The following is a 21,041-nucleotide window of genomic DNA, read 5'->3' as shown; positions in this document are numbered from 1 at the left end:
GGATCTGGATCTCCAAAACAAGCTTTCAGGTGGTCTTGGGTGATGGCTGGAAATGCAGTGTAGTGGGTAAAATGGGGCTGAGTGCCTGGTCCAACGCGTTTCGCTGCTGGGAGCAGCTTTTTCAAGGTAGCTTTGACAGGCATGGGGTAGGGGTATTTATACCTTAGATAATAGGTGAATCATGCGCACCTGTGTGCAGGTAATCAATTTGACATCATTAAAAAACATGATAAGATATACCTTAGAATAAGCAGGAGACATAACTTGAGTGGTAGCAAATAAAAAAATATAAAAACGAGTATTGCAAAGTGTTTAAAAGCAACTATCTTTGTAGAAACACAGAAGCCGGCGTCATCACGCTTCCGGCTATAAACTTCCGGTGGGCAGATGGAACGCATGTGGAACGCATAGCGCTATTTGTATAGCGCTATGCGGATACAAATGTACATAACTCTAGACAATAATAGTCATCTTGTTAGTAGAGGCATACATGTGATTATCTCCATAGCAATTTAAATTGGTACTAATGATCAATGGAGATCGTAGAATATTTTCATCTGCCTTGCGTAACCGGCAATTGGCTACCTGTTGTAAGGAACACAAGTCCTCATATCAAAAGGGCCCATGTAATTTATTGTGATCGTTCCGGCTATTAAACACATATGGTCCACTCGAGAGCGGATCAGAGATGAAAATAAATGTGGAACAGATAATGGCCAGCACATACAATGTGCTTGATAATATTCTACATTGTTGATGGTGAAATATGTGGGTAACAGGCAAGATACAGGACATAATTTATAATTAATATATTTCATATGGTGAAAGATACAAATAAATGGATAAATACAGAAAATAAATAAATAAATAAATAAATATATATATATATATATATATATATATATATATATATATATATGGATAAAAAATATATATATATGAATATATATATATATATATATATATATAAATGACATATATATATATATATATATATATATATATATATATATATATATATATATATATATGAAAAATGATGATATTAATAAACAGATATTTTTGGTTTGGTTTATGTTAGACAGACAATGCATTACAATACATATCAATGAATATGAATGCATAGGGAATAATGAATAGTAAATCAATAATAGGTTTATTGGAGAATGTGGATAAAGTGATAAAAATCAAATCAAGTTGGGAATGGATATATGGAGGAATAGATGTAAATACAAATTGGAATAGATGAAAACTAAAACAAGTGAGGAATAATCTAACAGTGAATTGAGTGAATGGAATAGTAATAAGGGTGTAGATGGTCGCCAACGGGCAAGTTGGCAGCTAAAGTCAGAGAAAAATAAATAAATTAGACAAAAGTAGACTGAGCTAGGAGAGACTAAGGGGTATAATGGTTTACGTGTTTGTAATGCAGATGGATACAACACATATTGATCAATGGCCTGAGCATGGTTAGTGTAAACTAGTTAGAAGGAAGAAACTGTGGGTAAGAGCACCGTAGCAAAAAGTAAAGCCGGATCAGTGGGGGATATTCAAAGTACAGAGTTCAGCTCGACTGCCTCATTGAGGCCGTCGGGGTGAATTGTGTGCATCTGAAACATCCAAAACACTTCTTGTTTACTTAATTTTTTGAATCGGTCACCGCCACGATGGGTTTTGGGTACAGACTCTAAGCCGATTATGCTGTGTCCCTTGGGATTTCCTGCATGGACTTCGGTGAAGTGTCGAGAAACACTGTGTATTGGTATCCATTTGTTATTGTTTCTACGGTGCTCCAGGAAGCGTGTTTTAAGGGCTCGGGTGGTTCGGCCTACGTATCCTAGACCACAAGGACATTGTAGTAGATATATTACGTATTTTGTGTTGCAATTAATAAAGGTATTAATTTTATATTGTTTACCTTCTTTATTGAGTATGTCATAGTTTGATTTTTTTCGGGATGTGGTCACAAGTTATGCATCTATTGGCCCCACATTTATGAAAGCCTTTTGGTTTTTGCCCTAACCAAGTAGTTATGGGTGCTTCGGTGTCCTTAATGGGTTTTAGGAAACTGGGGGCCAGCAAGTTCTTTAGTGAATGATTCTTTTTAAACACAAAATGGGGATTGGTAGGTAGCAAATCTACCAGGAGTGGGTCTTGTTTTAGGATGCTAAAGTTTTTATCTACAATTTTGCGTATTTTGTTGGAGTGTGTGTTGAACGTAGAGATATACATTACTTGGTTCTGATTATAATTAGTATTTCCATCTTTCTGATTCTTATTTTGATATTTTAAGAGGTTCTCTCTGTTCATAGAGGTCACCTCAGAGAGAGCTTGATGGATAAGAGCCTTTGGGTATCCCCTCTGTAAAAAGGACATTTTCATGTCCTCGGCTTGTGGGCCGAAGGATTTCGCGTCGGAACAGTTCCTATACATTCTGAGGAGCTGCCCCTTTTTCCATGGGGGATAGTGGGTACTGCTGTAGTGCAGATATGCGATAGCTCCAACTTCCTTGGTGAAGTTGGAGGTAACAATCCTCTCGCTCTCAGCTACTAGGGTCACAATTATTTATTTTATTTAAAAAAAAAAATTCTGTATTTATCCATTTATTTGTATCTTTCACCATATGAAATGTATTAATTATAAATGATGTCCTGTATCTTGCCTGTTACCCACATATTTCACCATCAACAATGTAGAATATTATCAAGCACATTGTATAAGCTGGCCATTATCTGTTCCACATTTATTTTCATCTCTGATCCGCTCTCGAGTGGACCATATGTGTTTAATAGCCGGAACGTTCACAATAAATTACATGGGCCCTTTTGATATGAGGACTTGTGTTCCTTACAACAGGGAGCCAATTGCCGGTTACACAAGGCAGATGAAAATATTCTACGATCTCCATTGATCATTAGTACCAATTTAAATAGCTATGGAGATAATCACATGTATGCCTCTACTAACAAGATGGCTATTATTGTCTAGAGTTATGTACATTTGTATCCGCATAGCGCTATACAAATAGCGCTATGCGTTCCACATGCGTTCCATCTGCCCACCGGAAGTTTATAGCCGGAAGCGTGATGACGCCGGCTTCTGTGTTTCTACAAAGATAGTTGCTTTTAAACACTTTGCAATACTCGTTTTTATATTTATTTATTTGCTACCACTCAAGTTATGTCTCCTGCTTATTCTAAGGTATATCTTATCATGTTTTTTAATGATGTCAAATTGATTACCTGCACACAGGTGCGCATGATTCACCTATTATCTAAGGTATAAATACCCCTACCCCATGCCTATCAAAGCTACCTTGAAAACGCTGCTCCCAGCAGCGAAACGCGTTGGCCCAGGCACTCATCCCCATTTTACCCACCACACTGCATTTCCAGCCATCACCTAAGACCACCTGAAAGCTTGTTTTGGAGATCCAGATCCATATTGACCACCAGGACCCTGACCAGAGTGAGGTGCAAACCTTCTGAAGGCAAGCCGCCTATCTAACTACCCACCCTGGGTCACCCTACTGACCACCCATCTACTCTCCTTACAATCCAACTGGGAGGATCGCTACCCCCATCAAATATTTGGAGGAAGTAGTACTTGGTTTCTGCTACGGTCTAATCTGGAGGACAATTACCAATTCAAATCTCTTGGCTACACATCCAACCGTGGACTCTTTAAGGTGATACCACAATAACTGGCTGCAGCTATCAGCCTCTGTCACACCCCTTCCCATTGATCCGCACAACGTTGTGCTACATTTTATATCCTTATTGCATTTTATTTGTGTCTATTTTAGTGTTTTTGTATAATTAAAGTGCTTTATATTTGACCTTAATCTGTTATCAATTTAAGCGCAATCTCACCCTTTGTATACATTTTTCTATTTGATAGGGATTGACAACCCCTTTTTTTTAATTGCTGCTGGCAAAGGCAACTTACACAGGCGCCCCACGGTTACTCCGGTAACTGTCCTTGCCTCTGAAACATACGCTGACTACAATCAGGATGCATATTAAAGGTGTGTCAAGTAACTATACTTCACTAACTTGAGAGCTTTTAAGTCTCAGAAAAGTTGTTGCCATAGCAATGAAAGAGCATCTGTAATTATAGTTTCTAGCAATTATTTTTTGATTGGTCCTCTAATTGGTTCCTGATATAACCATGTATCTTCAAGAAATGGGCACCTGACTTTTTATTAAAGTAATTGGTGATATTTTAGGTTCACATTGTTTTCTATAGTTTTTATTTTTGAGGCATATTGGGTCTGATTCTGATGTGCTAGGAGTTGCTTTTAAGGAAGCAGCAGTGATACAGTAGCGCTGTATGGAAATGTAGCAGAAAATATCTATTCCAAGCAGATGCCTCAGGCTGCAGTTAGATTTGTGTGAGTTATTTTGTTTCCATGCAGGGTAAATACTGGCTGCTATATTGTTACAATTTACTATTTTTTTTTTTATTTTTAGCCCCCATCCACTTTCCTATGACATTCATTGATTTTCTACTCCTAGTTGCAAACATAGGCTTGTCCAGTCATAGTTTAATATGATGGATGACTCAAATTCACCACATTGTCTTTCAAGCCAATCAGAACACCAGAATAGAGAAGGGACCCTTTCAATTGATTACACTGCAGCATGAGTAACTGTTCAAAGAAATAAAGGCTCCTTGCAACTTATTACTCCCTCCTCACATCATGGCTTGAGATAGTTTGCCATCAATGGAAGTTGTATTTGCAATAGATGGTGGGGATGCAATGGTTCTCCACCATCAACGGAAGAGCGAGATCTACAGATGGAGCGCCTCTCGTCAGGGGCGAATTTAGGGGTCAGGCCGCCCCTAGGCACAACAGTTTGGGCCGCCCCCCTCCATATATATGTATGTATATGTGCACGTGTGTGTGTGTGTGTGTGTGTGTGTGTGTGTGTGTGTATGTATGTATGTATGTATGTATGTATGTATATATATATATATATATATATATATATATGCCATAGTTAAAAATAAAAAAACACCAGCACTCAGTCACCAACAACATATGTAGCACCTAGTGTACACACTTGAAGGCACACACGTTTATCATAACACTTTATTAGCACTTACTGTTATAGACAGGATGCAAACAGTTAAGTGCTCCAGACACTTTCTGCTCCGTGCAGCATGAAGAGAGGAGAGGAGGGAGGGCTCGTAACCTGAGTGCAGGCAGTGGCAGACGGACGGACTCCGGAGTTTCACGTTGTCAGCGTGTGAGCAGGGCACATGCCCTGCTCGGAAGAAGGGAGGGACGGGTCTCTGTAGCTTCAGGCTGCAGTGCGGGCGCTGCTGCCCAGAGTTGGACAGGTACAGCGACAGGCAAAGAACGGCAGCAGCAGCGCTGCTGAGCACACTGGCATAGCTGTGCAGAGGCAGAGAGGCTAGAGAGCTCGTCCCTGCACTGAGGAGCGGCGGAGTGTCAGACTGACAAACTGGGCGACAGCAGGTGCCTGCCAGCTGCCGCCCATAACAGGTGCCGCCCCTAGGCCCGTGCCTCTCAAATCCGGCCCTGCCTCTCGTTCAGCGTTGGGTCTCACCAGAATGCCCACGCTGGCGAGCCGGCGCTCCATCTGACTGGGACGTGCAAGCGTCCCACACGCGCGCGCGTCCCAGTTACTGTGCGGGCCGGGACGCGAACTCTGCCCGTCTCCGCTTCAGGGAGACGGGCAGGGTTAAGGGGGGGGGACAGTGTTGGGAACAATGCGGCAGGGACTCAGGGGGGGGGGCCTCCAGTTAAAGGGGATGCACGTGCATCTCATGCACGCACATACCCTTCCAACGGCTGGCGGGAGCTGGTGGCTGGCAATCCGACTGCAAAGATTAGAGGCGCTACATCTGTACAATGTTTATTTCTCTCCCCCAGCAACGGTATCACAAAGCTGAGCTCTGCCCCTGAAGTGACAACAAGTCCCACCCTATTCCCTGATTGTCCTGTCTCTGTCTGCCGCCACTGATGTCATGTGATGTACTGTAATTAACCATCTATGGTTTCCTCTCATTTATGGGGCATCTGTTGATGACCATCATAACCTTAGTCATAGTATCAGACCCTGTAACATACAGCCCTGTCATAACAGAGTCACATGAGCTAGAACACAATGTGATTGGCTATCAGTTATTCTGCACCTGCCAACTTCAGAATCGGGGAAAAACAAACATCACAGAAATATTCCAAAAAAAAAAAGTATAACCTTAACATGTAGACTGGAAAAATATTTTCTTGCCATATCAATTGTCTTTTATCTATTTTGTTTTTAGCAATTAGGGAAGGGTCGATCAGTCATTTTAACACGCTACATAAAAACTTTTATTGTTGTTCTGTACCTGAGATCTTGGTTCTAATTCAGCACTCTTGTTTAACAGAGTTGAGTTGCTGTGATGCAATCTGCAGATTTTACCATCCTAGACAAAAAAAAAGAAGAGAAATATGAAAGCACCGGCAATAGCATAAATAGCATCAGGTGGAAAGGACTAATACAAACAGTGAGGGGTATTAGTGGATGAATTGACCTCACACCATACAGAATAAAAGTGATGGAATTAGAATTAGGTCTTTAGAATGCAGCTAAAGCAAAGCAAACTTTCCTACTGTTAGAAATCACAGTCTAGAACATATCCTGATGGGTGAGGCTAATAGTTCATCTGCCTCAAAGATCACCTGGAAAGGATGACTACGTATGAGCAGATGCCAATTGTCACAATCCAGATACATGCTGTTCTCTACAAACAATTACACCAAGAGTAATATAATATAATAAAGTGGTGCAGAGAAAAGTAATTATGTTCAGAGTTTGATTCAAATTAATTGTGACATTATTCAGTATTTTCTGTAGTTCATAGAATTTTAACTAAATGTTAATTTTCTTCCCTACTAAAAAAATGGTGACCTCTAGCATCCCCATTTCTAGCAGCATATATAAAAATGATACATTTTCTTTTCATGTTTAAGTCGAAATAAAAAGAAATACCAACAGTTACTAAGAATCAGTTTTGTAGGTGCTTTCAAGATGAGAGGATCCATAATAAATTGAAGGCCAGGAGGTCAGGACCACGGGACACTAGAAGTTGCTAAGACCTAAAGCTAGAACCCTGCGTTGATGGATCCAAATGTCAGTAATGTGGCATGCATTCCTGGGATTTGTGTAGCACTTTTATTATATACAGTAGTAACCAATACTGGTGCTGGCACTCTAACTGGTAGCTGCAAAATCATGGGGATAAAAATCATTGGGTCCTCCAACATTGTGATAACCAGCAGTACAGTACGTTTTACTGGGGATACGGTCATTGGCTCACCAACAAGTAGGTTGACCAGCATTAAGTTGACACCCCTAGGTTGACATGCAGATAGCAGATAGGTCGACATGACTTTAGGTCAACATGACTTTAGGTCAACATTAGTTTAGCTCGACATGCAGTAAGGTCAACATGACTTTAGGTCGACGTGGGTTAGGTCAACAAGGTCATTGGGTTGACATGGGTTAGGTCGACTGGGTCATTAGGTTAACAGTGAAAAGGTCGACATGTTTTTTTTTTTTTACTGTTTTTTGAGCTGACATGTGACGACAGGCGGTACTTCATGCCCTACCATACACTAGGACGTGGTGGGAGAATACAATAGTGCCCAATGCATGACGAGTGTAGCGAGCCATGAGAGGGGACATGGTGGTACGTTTTAGTGTTTGTGTTGACTGTGTAAAAAAAAAAAATACATGTTGACTATTTCACTGTCGACCTTACCCATGTCAATCTAATGACCCTGTCGTCCTTACCCAATGTCGACCTAATTACCCTGTCGACCTAATGACCCTGTTGACATAATGGCCCTGTCGACCTAAAGCATGTCGACATATAGTCATGTCAACCTTTGTGAATGTCTACCTTAATTAATGTCGACCTTAAGCCATGTGGACCTAGTGGTGTTGACCTAATGCTTGTCTACCAACTTGTTGTAGACCAAATAACCCATACTCGCTTTACTGCAGTCAGAATGAACGTGTATGGTATAACTTACCGACAATCGGTCGTTTCTCCAACATAGGAATCCCGACTGTCATGAGTCCGGCAGGGGGGAGTGCTAATTCAAGCCCCTTGCGTACTTGCGGCACTCCTCAATCTGTGGTCTTGGTATTCTATTCTCCCTCTATGGGGGGTCGTAAACCATCATAAGTGAACATAGCCCATGTAGGTTGGGATTCCAATGTCAGAGAAACGACTCCCGAGATCCCGACTGTTGGTGAGTCATCCGGCACCCGAGGGATAATATGTGATAATCATCAGAGAAATATTCTATGCACCATAATGTAGGGTGTTCTTATGTAACAGTCAGTCACTCCGATATATACTACAGAAATGCACGGCCAGGACACAGAAAGAGGAATCCAAATAAGCGCCTCAACCGTTCCATTGCTGGGGAGAAGTATTCAGTTCCTATTTGCTGTATATGGACTGAGAACTAGGGGTAAATTTACTAAGATGGGAGTTCTAGTAAAGACGGGATGTTGCCAGAGCAACCAATCAGATTCTACTACTTATTTATTTAGCCCATTCTAGAAGATAATACATATAATCTTAACATAACTCCCATCTTAGCAAATGTACCCTCTAGTGTCTTATGGCAGTTATTGCTAATCTGTCAATTTCACTACAAATCCTGTGTTGAGCCTCATTATTCCCTCTCTAGAAGAATTATTGTCACCAATATACAGTAGTCACATATTTATACATAGTGATACAACTGTTATATTTGCCCCACCTGCAGTGCACATGGTTTTTCTTATAGAGTTTGTCTTTTAAATCCATTCTGAATCAGGCCCATAGTCGCACAGATTGGAGTCAATGGGGTAAATTCAATGCATGTTGAAACTGCCATCTTGCCAAAAAGGCGTCAGTTTTCGACATGAATAGATCGGAATGGGTTCCGATCTATTCAATGCTATCTGGTTTTTTTTGGGCAGGTCAAAATGTTTCACCAGGTGGCTTGACGGAATAGTCGCTAATCCACCTGCTTTTGACATAAAAAGATGCAGGATGGAGGCATGGGGGACAGTGCCGGGTCTGTAGCTTGCACAGCGCTGTCCTCCTGTCTGCCACCACCTGCACCCTCCCACCACCACCCGCACCCGCCGACTCCCGTATCCACCGCAGCCGGGCCTGGTGAGAGCAGCACACCCGGCCCCATCCCGGCTCCCACTGCATCCCGCTGCCGCGCTCCCCCGGTCTGGGTGAGCATCAATCAGCAGCCAAATCCAACATCGGATTTGGCTGCTGCATTGAATAATGGGTGCCGGATCCATTCCGGCAAAAGAATTTCAGAATGGATTCAGCATCAAGTGAATATATACCAATGTGTACCCTGATTCTCTTCTCTGCAATTATGGAAGTTTAGTTAAGGATTGCATTACTTCTCGTAGATAAACCAAATGCAGTGTGAGATTATCTTACATTTACACATTTAATAATGTTGCCAATATATCATCCGATGATATCATAACCATCGCCTATTTACTGCCCTCAGCAGTGGAGATGTGGCAACCATTCTGAGTAACCATTGGGCAACTTAGATGACCGGTGTTCATGGAGATGATCCATTGCCACATCTGCAGATGCAGCAGCTGATCGGAGATGTGAGCAGGAGGCGTCTATTTCCACAGGACACCTGTATGTACAGAGACGCAGGTCCCATCTCCAACCAAGACCCTGTGTCAATCACAAAGGTGATATATATTTTGTTGGTAATAGTGGTAGAAATTACTATAACGGATACATTTACTAAAACTTCTTAAAATAAAAAGATAGAAGGTTCCCCATAGTGACCGATTCTGTCTATCATTTCTCGATTGCCTCCTGGAAAATTATAGGCAGAATCTCATTGGTTGCTTTTTTCATTTGTAGAAGGTTTAGTAACTTTACCCCTAAGTACTTTACAGTGCACATATAGAAAGTTATAAAATCAAAATGCTGTTTCAATTGAGCCGCCGGGCCAAGGTATAAAAAATGAGGCATGGCTACTGTGAGGGGCATGGCCATGTCCCTGTAAAATAATTAGCAAGTGTGGGCCGCTGCAGCTGTCTCTCTCCCCAGCTCAGCACACAGTACTGAGCAGCTTGTGCTGAGCTGGGGAGAGAGGCTGTTCTGCGACGACAATAGGAAGAAAGAATGTACAATCTAATTACAATTTTAACACTGAGTCAATATAATATAGGCAACTAGGGTGTCACAAATATTGGAATTTAAATAAAAATACATTTAATTACATATAATATAAAAAACAATCGAGATAATGGGTAAATTTGTAGGTGCTCCCTCTAATTCTTGGGAAAGGGGGGAAGGAAAAGTGGCAGTGCAGATAAGGTAGTGTAGGCTGGTCCAGTCTCCCAAATTGTTTCCAATAAACTGGTAGGGTTTAGTGCTGGGCAGCAGTATCCCCTCTCATTCCACCAACGCATTTCGCCTATACAGTGACTATTTCCATACCTTATGGGTGTGACAACCCTATACTAGTATACAGCAGCTTGGCAAAGCGACCTATACTTTTGTGCCCTACCTGATAACTAGTTATCAGGTTCTGCGACGACAGCCTGTGATCTCTCTCCCCACTGTCTGGCTCCCTGAAACGGGGGAGCGGCAACCGAGCACATCTAGAAGACCCAGGAAAAAAGTACCCCACCCCCACTCTCGAAGCAAATGACTGTAGGAACATCATTAATTGGTTTCATATTCTCAAACCAATTCAATAAATGTTGTCCAGGCTAAATCTTATGCAGAATGATGCCTATATATTTACATTCTTAAGTATATTTACATAGATTGGATATCAATGTTTCTTACTCCCTGCCAAATGTTATAATGCTCCAAACATAAATCTTTGTAATGCGAACTGTTTTGCCATTTACAATATGTCATTCATGAAATAATAACCACATTGTGTTGCTGGCCAGAGATTTATAGCACCAGCTGTTTTGTAAACTATGAAATAATTCAATGATTTTTCATACAAGATGGATTCAGACCAAACTGGCGCTGACTTCAGTAATCACGATGATATCACACTTAATGAATGTTTGTTTTTGTATCGTATGATGATAATAAGCATTTTCTAGTGAACTTGAATGATGGATTTCATTTTGTATAAACTGATAGAAATTAGATAAGCAGAGAATGTATATTTGTCTCGCTCCATCTGTGTTTTTTGATAGCTAGCTAGACCTATCATACTACATGTCTATGCAATCCAGTGGGAAGCTAATATCACATCCACGCATATCATTCTTATTGTCCATCATCCATATGACCTGTATGTATACTAGCAGTACTATTATCCTGCATCGAACTTGACAGCTGCACATAAAACATTATTAAATATTAAGCAGCAAGTGGCAGTAAGTAGACAGCAAGTGTATCACAGGTGTTGGCATTTTAATATACAAAAGAGAATATTTTTTACACTTGTTAGAAACATTAGAAGTAGGGCTGGTAAAGGGAGGGATGCTGATGCTTAAAGGACATTGTATAAAAATACACTTCTATTAAAAATACTAAGGGCCCAATCCACATATTTATATGGAGGCGAGGAATTAAGCTTGCCCAAGCATGCAAAGTGAAAGTTTATATTGTCACTGGAATTTAGCATTATGCTCTGGCTGGTAGATAGGGCTCTAAAATAAAAGCAAAGAGTTGAAAAAAAAGTGGTTGCTTATGCTATAAGTCTATATGGATCCTGATCAGTAGAGAAGAGCAGGAGCATCAACCAAATACTAGTGCTATGGCTACTGCCAGATGTGATAGTACTAAAACCACTACTAAAGGTTGTCAAGGCAGGGCTGAAATTAAGTTTTCTGTCATTGAGGATGCTAGTGTCGAAGTGGAACAGGATGAGGTGGGATATTTGTGTACTATCTGATGCTGATGAGGATAAAAGTGGAAGAAACAGAAAAGAGTTGTCCGCACTCAATTAAACCCATTATACAAAACAGGAACACTTTTGCTATCAGCGTTATCAATAATATTCTGCAAATCTGATTGTACGGTGCAAATAACATAGAGGGGGTTTTGTTATATTTTGATCAAAACATTTCAGCTTGCAACCCACATCAATGGACTCTACACTAGCCTATATGCCCAGCACACCATTACTTGGCAGTTACATGTACTCACCTCCTAGATACAGAAGGGAGTGTCTATACAGTGCTAACTTGTGAGCCTTTGCTAACTAGGCCTTGTATTGAAACCTGTCAAGATAACTCCAGACAAACATTTTTTAAAGAAAATAGAAAATAAATATTCCCACGTTTGGTTTTACCCATATAATTCATGGCACCAGCTGCTGCAAAGCAATATTAATGCAATATCGTTTCTAGTTTTTAATTAATCATGTATACGAATGTCACCTTGCAGTGCAATTTAGAAAGCCACCTAGCCAGCAATTCATGTATTTTACTAAACTGGATAAAGCAATGTACGGCCAATATATTGGACCATGGACTATCTGGCCAACGTGCCGCTGGGCTGTCCAGTAGTAGCATGGCAAATATAGGGAATGGGAACCAGGAAGAAGATGGGACAGTAGGTCCCTCTGAGATTAGCAGCTACTGGAAGATTATTTTCCATCAGCCGTCCAGTGGGCATTTCTGACTGGTGGCATGAGATGCGACACACATTTGATTGGACCACACCAGGCAGTGGTTAAACCACTGGAAAACAAATCCAACCATTTTGGGGGTAAAATTGCATTTGATGTATAGTAGTTTCGAAACCACCCAATATCAATCTTCTTGATAAATCTCCATCAACATGCAATTGCAAACAAAACTGGGATTCTTTTTTCTTCTTGGACTTCACATTATGCCAATATCATGTCACTATTAATGGTCTTACAGCTGAGCTCAGCGTCCTGAGTTTTCCCTATTTTTCAGCCTTCAACCATTGTCAGGACTTGGGTCAGCTGTATTCTGGCTGTGTGTTTACATTCCATTTGTCATCAAATTCTATCCTCCGACAGTTTCCACAACTATGGAGATTTATTTCAATGCACTTTGCTATAACAACTTTGTAGTTGCATCCTGGAAATCTAGGCTTTTAGGTATTTTATATAATGCTATATATCACACCAGACAATTGGAAACAGACAAAAGTAGTTTGCCCATAAATGACCTCCAAAGTCATTGATATAAGAGAAATATTGAAGGAGAAAGAAAAGCCATATAAAACTGTCAAAATAACCTCCAGTTGCTTTTCTTCCAAAGTATCTCAATTCCAAGCATCCTCTTATTTATTGTGCCCTGTGTGCATGCCAACAATAAGATAACATGGAGGAAACAGTCGGGCACCACATTCAATTTATAGCGATTTAAATTGTTTTTGTTTTTTTGGAAGGGGGGGATGGGGGGGGGGGGGTTTCTGGTTCTTTTAAACTAGTGTGCAGGAAAGTTCTTCTTAGAAAACGACAAATATACAAGTAATCGGATCCTAAATATGTAATATTTAGAATAAAAATGTTCTTAAGATTTGCACTAAAATTAGAAGTTATTTCTTCCTGATGATTTTGTTCAATTAATTTCTCTCAGTTCGTTATTAATCAGTTGTATTGATTTTCCAATGAGCTATTGTTGAAAATCATATTTAAACTCATCTCATTTTTGGCAGCAAGGGTTACTCAGGGCTGAAACTAGGATTTCAATTACCCAGGGAAAGGGAGTAAATTAGCTCCGCTTCACCCCCCCCCCCCCCCCACATTCACATTAAGGTATCACATCCAGCACCCGGGGCATACAACCCCTAGGCCCCCTCTCGTAGTTGCCCAGGGTTACTCTTTATTGTTCCTTTCCAGGGATTGGCTTTGATTGGCTGTCCTATCTATGGATGTGCAAAATGGTGTAAAAAATAAAAAGTAGCCAGTATTTAGCCTGCACAGAAACAAAATAACTCACCTAAACCTAACTCTCTCTGTGCATGTTATATCTGCTCCACCTGCAGTGCATCATGGTTTTGTCCATTTTGAGAACAAATGTGTCTTGCGATCAGGTCTGAATTAGGCCCCAAGTCCCTAACCACAGCTATTGGAATCGAAGGAGATGAACAACTTGGGACCAAATTGTGTTATTAATGAAAGCAGTAAACCATTTTGAGTTTCTCTGTCTGAATCGCCCCAATGTTCCCATAAATATTGTGTCCCACAAATTTGCAGATCTACCTGGATCCATGTAGATGTGTTTGATTTAGAAATACGGTAGATTTAAAGACAGTGTTGTTCGCTTTAACTAATCACATATTGTAGTTTGTCTAAGAATGACATTAATTATCAATTCAGATACTTCTGTTGCTAAGAGACATTTATTTTTCTCCTCTATTGCTCCCAATCCAGGTTTTTAGAAAACATTAATCAGTGTTCAAGAATGGAAACATTAATATTAATTGGCAACTTGTCTCAAAGATGTAACCGTTCCTTCGCTCCTCTTGTTTTTAACAATTCTACAGTAATTCACCTGTATTACAAAACTCTGCCCGTGGCTTTATCTTCTTCATCAAAATAATAAGCAGTGTTCCACTGTGTAAATGTAGGAGAAAGAACTACAGTATGTAATTATGTCTGCCAGTATGGCAAAGAAGCCTAAAGCCTCGTACATACTAGGTTTTTGCCCAGCATGTATGAGGATCGATGATCTAAAAATCAATGGATGTAAAAACGCTCAGTGTATGCACACTGAGCGATTTTTGCATGTCCCAGTGATTCTCTCCAGTTGGAGACTGTGGAAAGTGGTTCACTCAAATGGTCAAACAGCGTGATTGACGAGGGATGGTTGGCGATGAATCATGGGAAAAGAAAAAGATTGAGCAGCACTGATTGAATTAAAAAAGCGGATTGGTTGATCTATCACAATAGATTTTATTAATAAACTATTAAAAATTATTTTTGTGTAGCCAGCAAACACACATTTGAAAAACAATTGTAGTATGACACTGAATAAAATGAGTTTGTGTGGTTCCTCACCAACCAATATGTATAGGTGTCCTGGAGAGTCCTGTGTTATGGGCCCATAAATGATGTTATAAGTTCCCAAATGGTCATCCAGAGGGAGAACAGGTGATGCAGATCTTTTGCGTGGAGTGGCTCAGATTGGCACAAAAAAACAACTCCTGCTGCAAGCTTCTTGTAGTTAATGGTAAATTCTCAACCTTCAATGGATGAAGACATGGATCCGTAATTTGCATCCAATTTGGAATGGGGCAATCATCAATCCAGATGGAAATGATCAGGACTGCAATCCAGAAACACCGGGTGGGGAGGCTGCAATATTCTGCTTACGCGTTTCACTACGCCAGGTAGCTTTATCAAAGGATAAACATTGCGGAGATAGGGCTGGCTTTATATACCCTAGCTACATGGGTCATGTGACCAATTAAACCTAATTAAGACAATCCATAAGATTAAATAATATAATTGCGTTTGAGTAGGAGGCATAGAATTAAATTGAACAATCTTAATACATATACTGAAAGCTATAGACATTTTTATTAATAGATGCAGTTATAAACAAACAAGTATTATGATAAAGGTTGTTGCATTGACCTCAACTTCCGGGTCATACATGTCACATATGTTTAGACCCGGTCTCTGGGTTTATTTTAGTGCTGCCCATAGTATTCTTAAATTAGATGGCTTCTGCCATGACTATTAACACACCAAGCCTGATAGCAGCATTCATTGGTTTTAATAGTTTACCTGATTGATGTTATTTGTAGCAATTCATTGCGTGGAACTTTCACGGGGGGGGGGGGGGGGGGGGGCGCGCATCAACGTTCATCGCTGAGCCATACACACTTGTGGATATTGAGATACAGTAAAAGTAGCTCAAAATACCAAAAGTGAGCTACTTTCAGCTCAAAATCGCCTAGTGTGTATGGGCCTTTGGTGTAAAATGTAATACACTTTTAGATGTGTTTGAGTAGATTACAGATTGGCAACTTGGCACCAGGAGATTAGGAAAGAGCAGTGGTAGACCTTGAAGGGAGCTGCTGAGCAATAACAGATTTCTCTCCACAAGCTCTCTATACGTAAATCCGTACCCACATACATTTTGTGGATCCAAACCGAACCAAAGCCATATCCGGATCACCCTGATCTGAAACCGAGTATCAATTTGGATCTTCCTACAGTTTGAAGTTCTGATTAAAAGTTTTGAATTGATGGAAATTACATGATTTTAGCTGTTGTTTTTTTATACAATAAAGAAATCCAAAACCCCTGGAGCTATCACTCTTTAACGCCCGGCGTTGGGAGCTGAAGATCTGGAGCTGCTGCTCAGGGGGAGGACTGGCGCCGGAGAACATGGAGCTGTGGCTCAGCCGGTGCCAGGGGTTGGAAGACCTGGAAGTGCCAGCACCTGGGAACGTGATAACCGCAGCTGCTGGTGCCTGCATAACCAACCCTGTTCTCACTTTCCTTTTATCTCGCCCCCTCCCCATCTCCCAGCTCTCTCTACCCAGCACTCCTCTCTCTCGCCCACCCTGTCTTCTCAACTCCGTCTCCAACCCCTCTATCTTGCCCTCCCTGTCTCTCTATTCCCATCCCTCTCTCCCCAGAAAATCTATCTTGTGTCCCCTCTCTCTCCTACTACCAGTCTCTACTCTCCCCCTTGACCTTGCCTCTCTCCCCTACCTCCCTTTTTTCCTAGTCCCCCCTATCTCCCTATCCCTCTCTCTTGCCCTCCCCATCCCTGTCTCCCGAGCTCACCTCTCTCCCCATTCCTCTCATTCCTCCCCAGCAGCTCCAATGCCATAAGCAAAGTAAGGGCCTCAGTAAGGCTTACTTTCTTAAACAAACAAGGCTGTGTGATACTGTACATGTATTTAGGGGCCCCCCGCTGCACTACTTTGCTCAGGGGGACCATAATGCTGTTAAGATGGCTCTGGGTCCCTGTTCCCCTTGCGCGCTGTGTCAGTTATCAGCGCACCTTGTTATATAAGTGTCAGCACGACTTTGGCTGAGGGAAGCCCACGCGCCCAGTATAGAGTGTGTCCCACGTTGTGAGGAGAGAGGACGGCGCAACAATCCGCAGTGCCTCCTGACCCCAGGCAGCTAGTCCCACCGGGAGCTGCCCAGTTAGTCACCGCCTCAAAGAGAGTTTCTAAAGATAGCGCTCCCAGACCATGAGCTCCTATTGGCTTGCTGTCCAGCGTAGAAGAGCCGCTGACAGGACGGGCTGACAGCGCACAGCGGTAGCCAGGAGGTGAGCAGTGCAGGGTGGCATTAAAGAGGCAGCGCACCCGACCTGTACCTCTGGGCGCACCCGCACGGAGGGACCGATCTAATTCTCTCTGCAGCTGTTACATCTGCCCCACCTGCAGTGCACATGGTTTTGTCCATTTGAGAAGGAATTTGAACCCGAATAAAGGCCAATGTCCTTTGGTGCTACATGGCAAATCACATCAGCTCTATGTTCACATATGAAAAACAGCCTTTATAGAAAAGAACACCATACTCACTTTAGAACATAGAGGAGGCTCTGTTTTGTTTTGGGGATGTTTTGATGTATCTGACACAGTGGGCCTTGAATCTGTACAAGGCCCAATGTAATCTCTAGACTCTTTAGTCATTCTGGAGTAAAACATACTGCTCCATGTAAGCTCTGTCTCAGGTCATGGGTCCTCCAACAGTATAGTGACATAAAACACACGGATACAAGATTGGATCAGAGCAATACATTGGACTATCCCAAATAAACACTACTCTGACTTTGACTTTAATTTGTCTAATTGAGCTGCCCCTGTGTCATGCGTGTCTTGTTCTCTATATTCTTGAGTACTAGGTAACATTGATGTGCCTTGTAGTAAATAATACTAATAATACTAATGCTAATAATAATAATAATAATAATAATAATAATAATAATAATAATAATAATAAAAAGAAGAAGAAGAAATCACTACAGGATATGTAATAATGAAATGATGATGGAAAACCAAAGTCAGGTCCCTGACCCAAAGAGCTTACAACCTATAAGGTTTGTTGAGACATATAGCAATAGAAAGGAAGAAAAAAAAAGTTAAATGTAAAAAAAAAGAAAAAGCAATCATTGATAGTGAATATACATAAAGTATAATCATGACTGGGCTTGGTTTAATACCTATTTGCAACACTGTTTTTCACCATATTTGCCAAATTATATTTAATTTGTTTTCTAATCGATTCCTGACATTTTATCCCAACCTTTGCCTTTACGCTGTATACTGCCCATGAGAACCTTTAGATACAGTACGTACTGTAGTAAAGTGTGAACTGTACTGTCTGCTATAGCCTTAAATGTCAGGAAAGCTTTGTTTACTCAGACTATGGTGTATAAACTCCTACTATACACAAAAGTCTTTTCATAAAAACTATCCCTTTTGTTGTAAAATATAAACTGGAGAAAGTCTTCTGTTACTAATATTCTAACCCCTGGTAACACAGGCGGAACATTGCCTGCCAGGGGAAGGCAGCTGACATCCCATGACGTCAGCTCCTACCACCACTTGGGCGGACACCGTCAGAAATAAAAGTCAGTTTAGCCTGATATTTATTTCCGAATAGGAGAAAAATCAGTCGATGGTCAGCGACCATCGAATTATTTCTCTCCCCTTTGGCCGCATGCAAGGAGGGGATGCTTTCGCCTATCGAGGTGATTTGGTGTGGGGGCTAAGCAGCGAACAACTGCTGCTTAGTAAGTGATACTGAATCAGGCCCTTAATGTGTACATTGTGAATGTGGAATCTTGGACCACCTATTTGCCTTGGCCACTCCGGAGATATAATCCTATCTACTACTAAATCTAGCAGTCAACTCAGTTAAATGAATCGCTGAGAAGCTGACCCATACATAATGGTGGCTCACAAATACAGGCTTTATGATTTGGGAACGTCTCACTTACGCCTCACATCAATCATTTATTTTCCCGAAATTTATATGGCATATCCTAAAATCTTCTTTATCACCATCAATCTTTCGAGCCTTGAATAATGTCATCTACTTTCTGCATTACCTGCTTGTCCTCTTTCCTACAACCCATCATCATTGGATGTTTTATCGTCTGCTCCTCAAGTCCACGTTAGAACATCATGAACATAAACTATATCAGAATGTTCTCAGTATACACTACAATATTTATGGAGTACAAGAAGAATCAAGCCCGTTCACAAGACAAAACATGTAACATGTCAGGTACATAAGAATGTAATTTAATTTCCCTGAGGCTCTACCAATACAGATATATCCGTTTCCTTCCCGTCACACACATATACATCTAGTCTGTCGATTTCACAAGTATGCTGAGTACAAAGGTAAAAGCTTTAGATATTCTTTGAAGCAGCAGAGGTATAGATCTGTGGTCTGTTGGCACAATGTTTGCCTAGACCTGTATTAAAGTAATTGATGGATCTTTCTGTAATGAGTTTACAGGAATACATCCAGGGGACCGTGATTCAGGATGTCAATATTTGCATTGTGGTTTTGTGACGTCAAATAAATGACTTTCTTAAAAGGACATTTTCGCTCCGAGAAAGTTATTTTTTCCTAAAAAAACAATTGAAAGAACTGACTCCTGAAAGGAAAACCAAAATAGAGTATAAATGAAAGTATTCTTTAATACACACTGTTCTAATACAATGCCCTTTAACTTTTTCAAGCACTTTAAATGAACAGTGTTTTCTTTTAAACTGCTATACTGTTAACAACGCAAAGCCTACAAAAGGCACAGTCAGACGCTGACAGTGGGAGATGCAGAGAAAATTGAGGTTTCTGGGAAGAAATTACATGGCAGAATTGCCTTTTGCAACACTTAATACACATAGCTGACTGTGCCCTTTACTCTTCTATTTCTACCGTGGTGCATTAATTATAGAAATAAACAAGTCGATTTATAAAATGTTAGAAGTAGAGTTTGTACTGTAAAATGTTGACGATAACAATATAACAATTAGCCAAAAAATAGACATTTATTAGAACAGACTTGTTAAAAATGAAGCATAATTATAAGACCAAGAACATCATTTGCTTTTTATTGCGTACCAATGAGATAGGGTCTGCAGGGCATAAATATGTTACTAACCTCAACTGAGGTAACTCATTAATTATACTTCTTCGATAGAGAAGAAAATAGGATTTTTTTTATTAGCCAGGGCATAATTTTTGTGCTTTGCGGAAGAGCTGGTCTCACATGAGCCTGCCCATGTGCCCCTGTGTTTCACTTGGCCTCTCGTAAAAATAATACATAATAGTCAATAAATGCAAAATATATAGGGGTAAATGTAATAGGGTGCGAGAGAAGCCGGTGGGGTGTGAGTTTTCTAAGAAGGGCCATTTTTTTAAAGTGTCAACCATTTGCCACATTTGCAACATCGTATGTGATTGCTGCTTTAAAAATATAGCCCTTCTAGGAGAATCGTCTTGTCCATCAGCTTCTCGCACCTTATTACATTGACTTTTTAGTCTTCATAGTCTACATAAAAGGAAAATCTGCTTGCCTAGGTCAATAAAATATATTACAAAACAAAGTAATCTAATTTAATCACTCTGCATGCGTAGATATCACCTAAAATGTGCTGGGATTAGGACAAAGTTCCCCTCCCTGCCCCCAGAAAATGTGCTACAGAATACTGGGTGCATGGCATTCTGGTGCACGATTCCGGAACTGATGTCATTTGTCAGAGACAACCACATCACTCCAGAGGTTGGGAGACCTAGAGGAGATCCGTTCTTCACTTGTTCAGAATGGATCTTGTCTTCCACACAATGGTTGACATGGCAAGCAGAGCATCGCATGTGGTACAGTCTTGTCAGGTAAGTCATTTTAAACAGCCATTCTGAGCCATTTCCACTGCCTGGAATATGAATGGCAATAGCAAGAATGCACTGGAAAATAGGACTTTGTTGATGGGACAGATGCTTGTAACATTTTTTTTTTAATTCATAATTTTTGGGTTTCAATGTATAGCTTTATCATGTAAGACAATGTAATTTTTTGAAGCTT

At 40.7% G+C, this 21,041-nt stretch overlaps 1 protein-coding gene across 2 annotated transcripts in view; it reads right to left on the bottom strand.

The window, feature by feature from the left end:
• The window catches only part of LUZP2 (leucine zipper protein 2), a 538,553-nt gene that overhangs the window by 1,811 nt on the left and 515,701 nt on the right, over positions 1 to 21,041 (bottom strand). For both annotated transcript variants that reach the window (XM_083164175.1, XM_083164176.1), the window contains exon 11: positions 6,364 to 6,441. In XM_083164175.1, coding sequence (XP_083020301.1) covers positions 6,364 to 6,441 — 78 coding nt within the window. The remainder of the gene's footprint in view (positions 1 to 6,363; positions 6,442 to 21,041) is intronic.

This window comes from Crinia signifera, chromosome 11, assembly GCF_055691185.1.
Source record: "Crinia signifera chromosome 11, ASM5569118v1, whole genome shotgun sequence".
Taxonomy (NCBI): Eukaryota; Metazoa; Chordata; class Amphibia; order Anura; family Myobatrachidae; genus Crinia; species Crinia signifera.
This window is presented reverse-complemented; position numbering and strand designations above follow the sequence as displayed.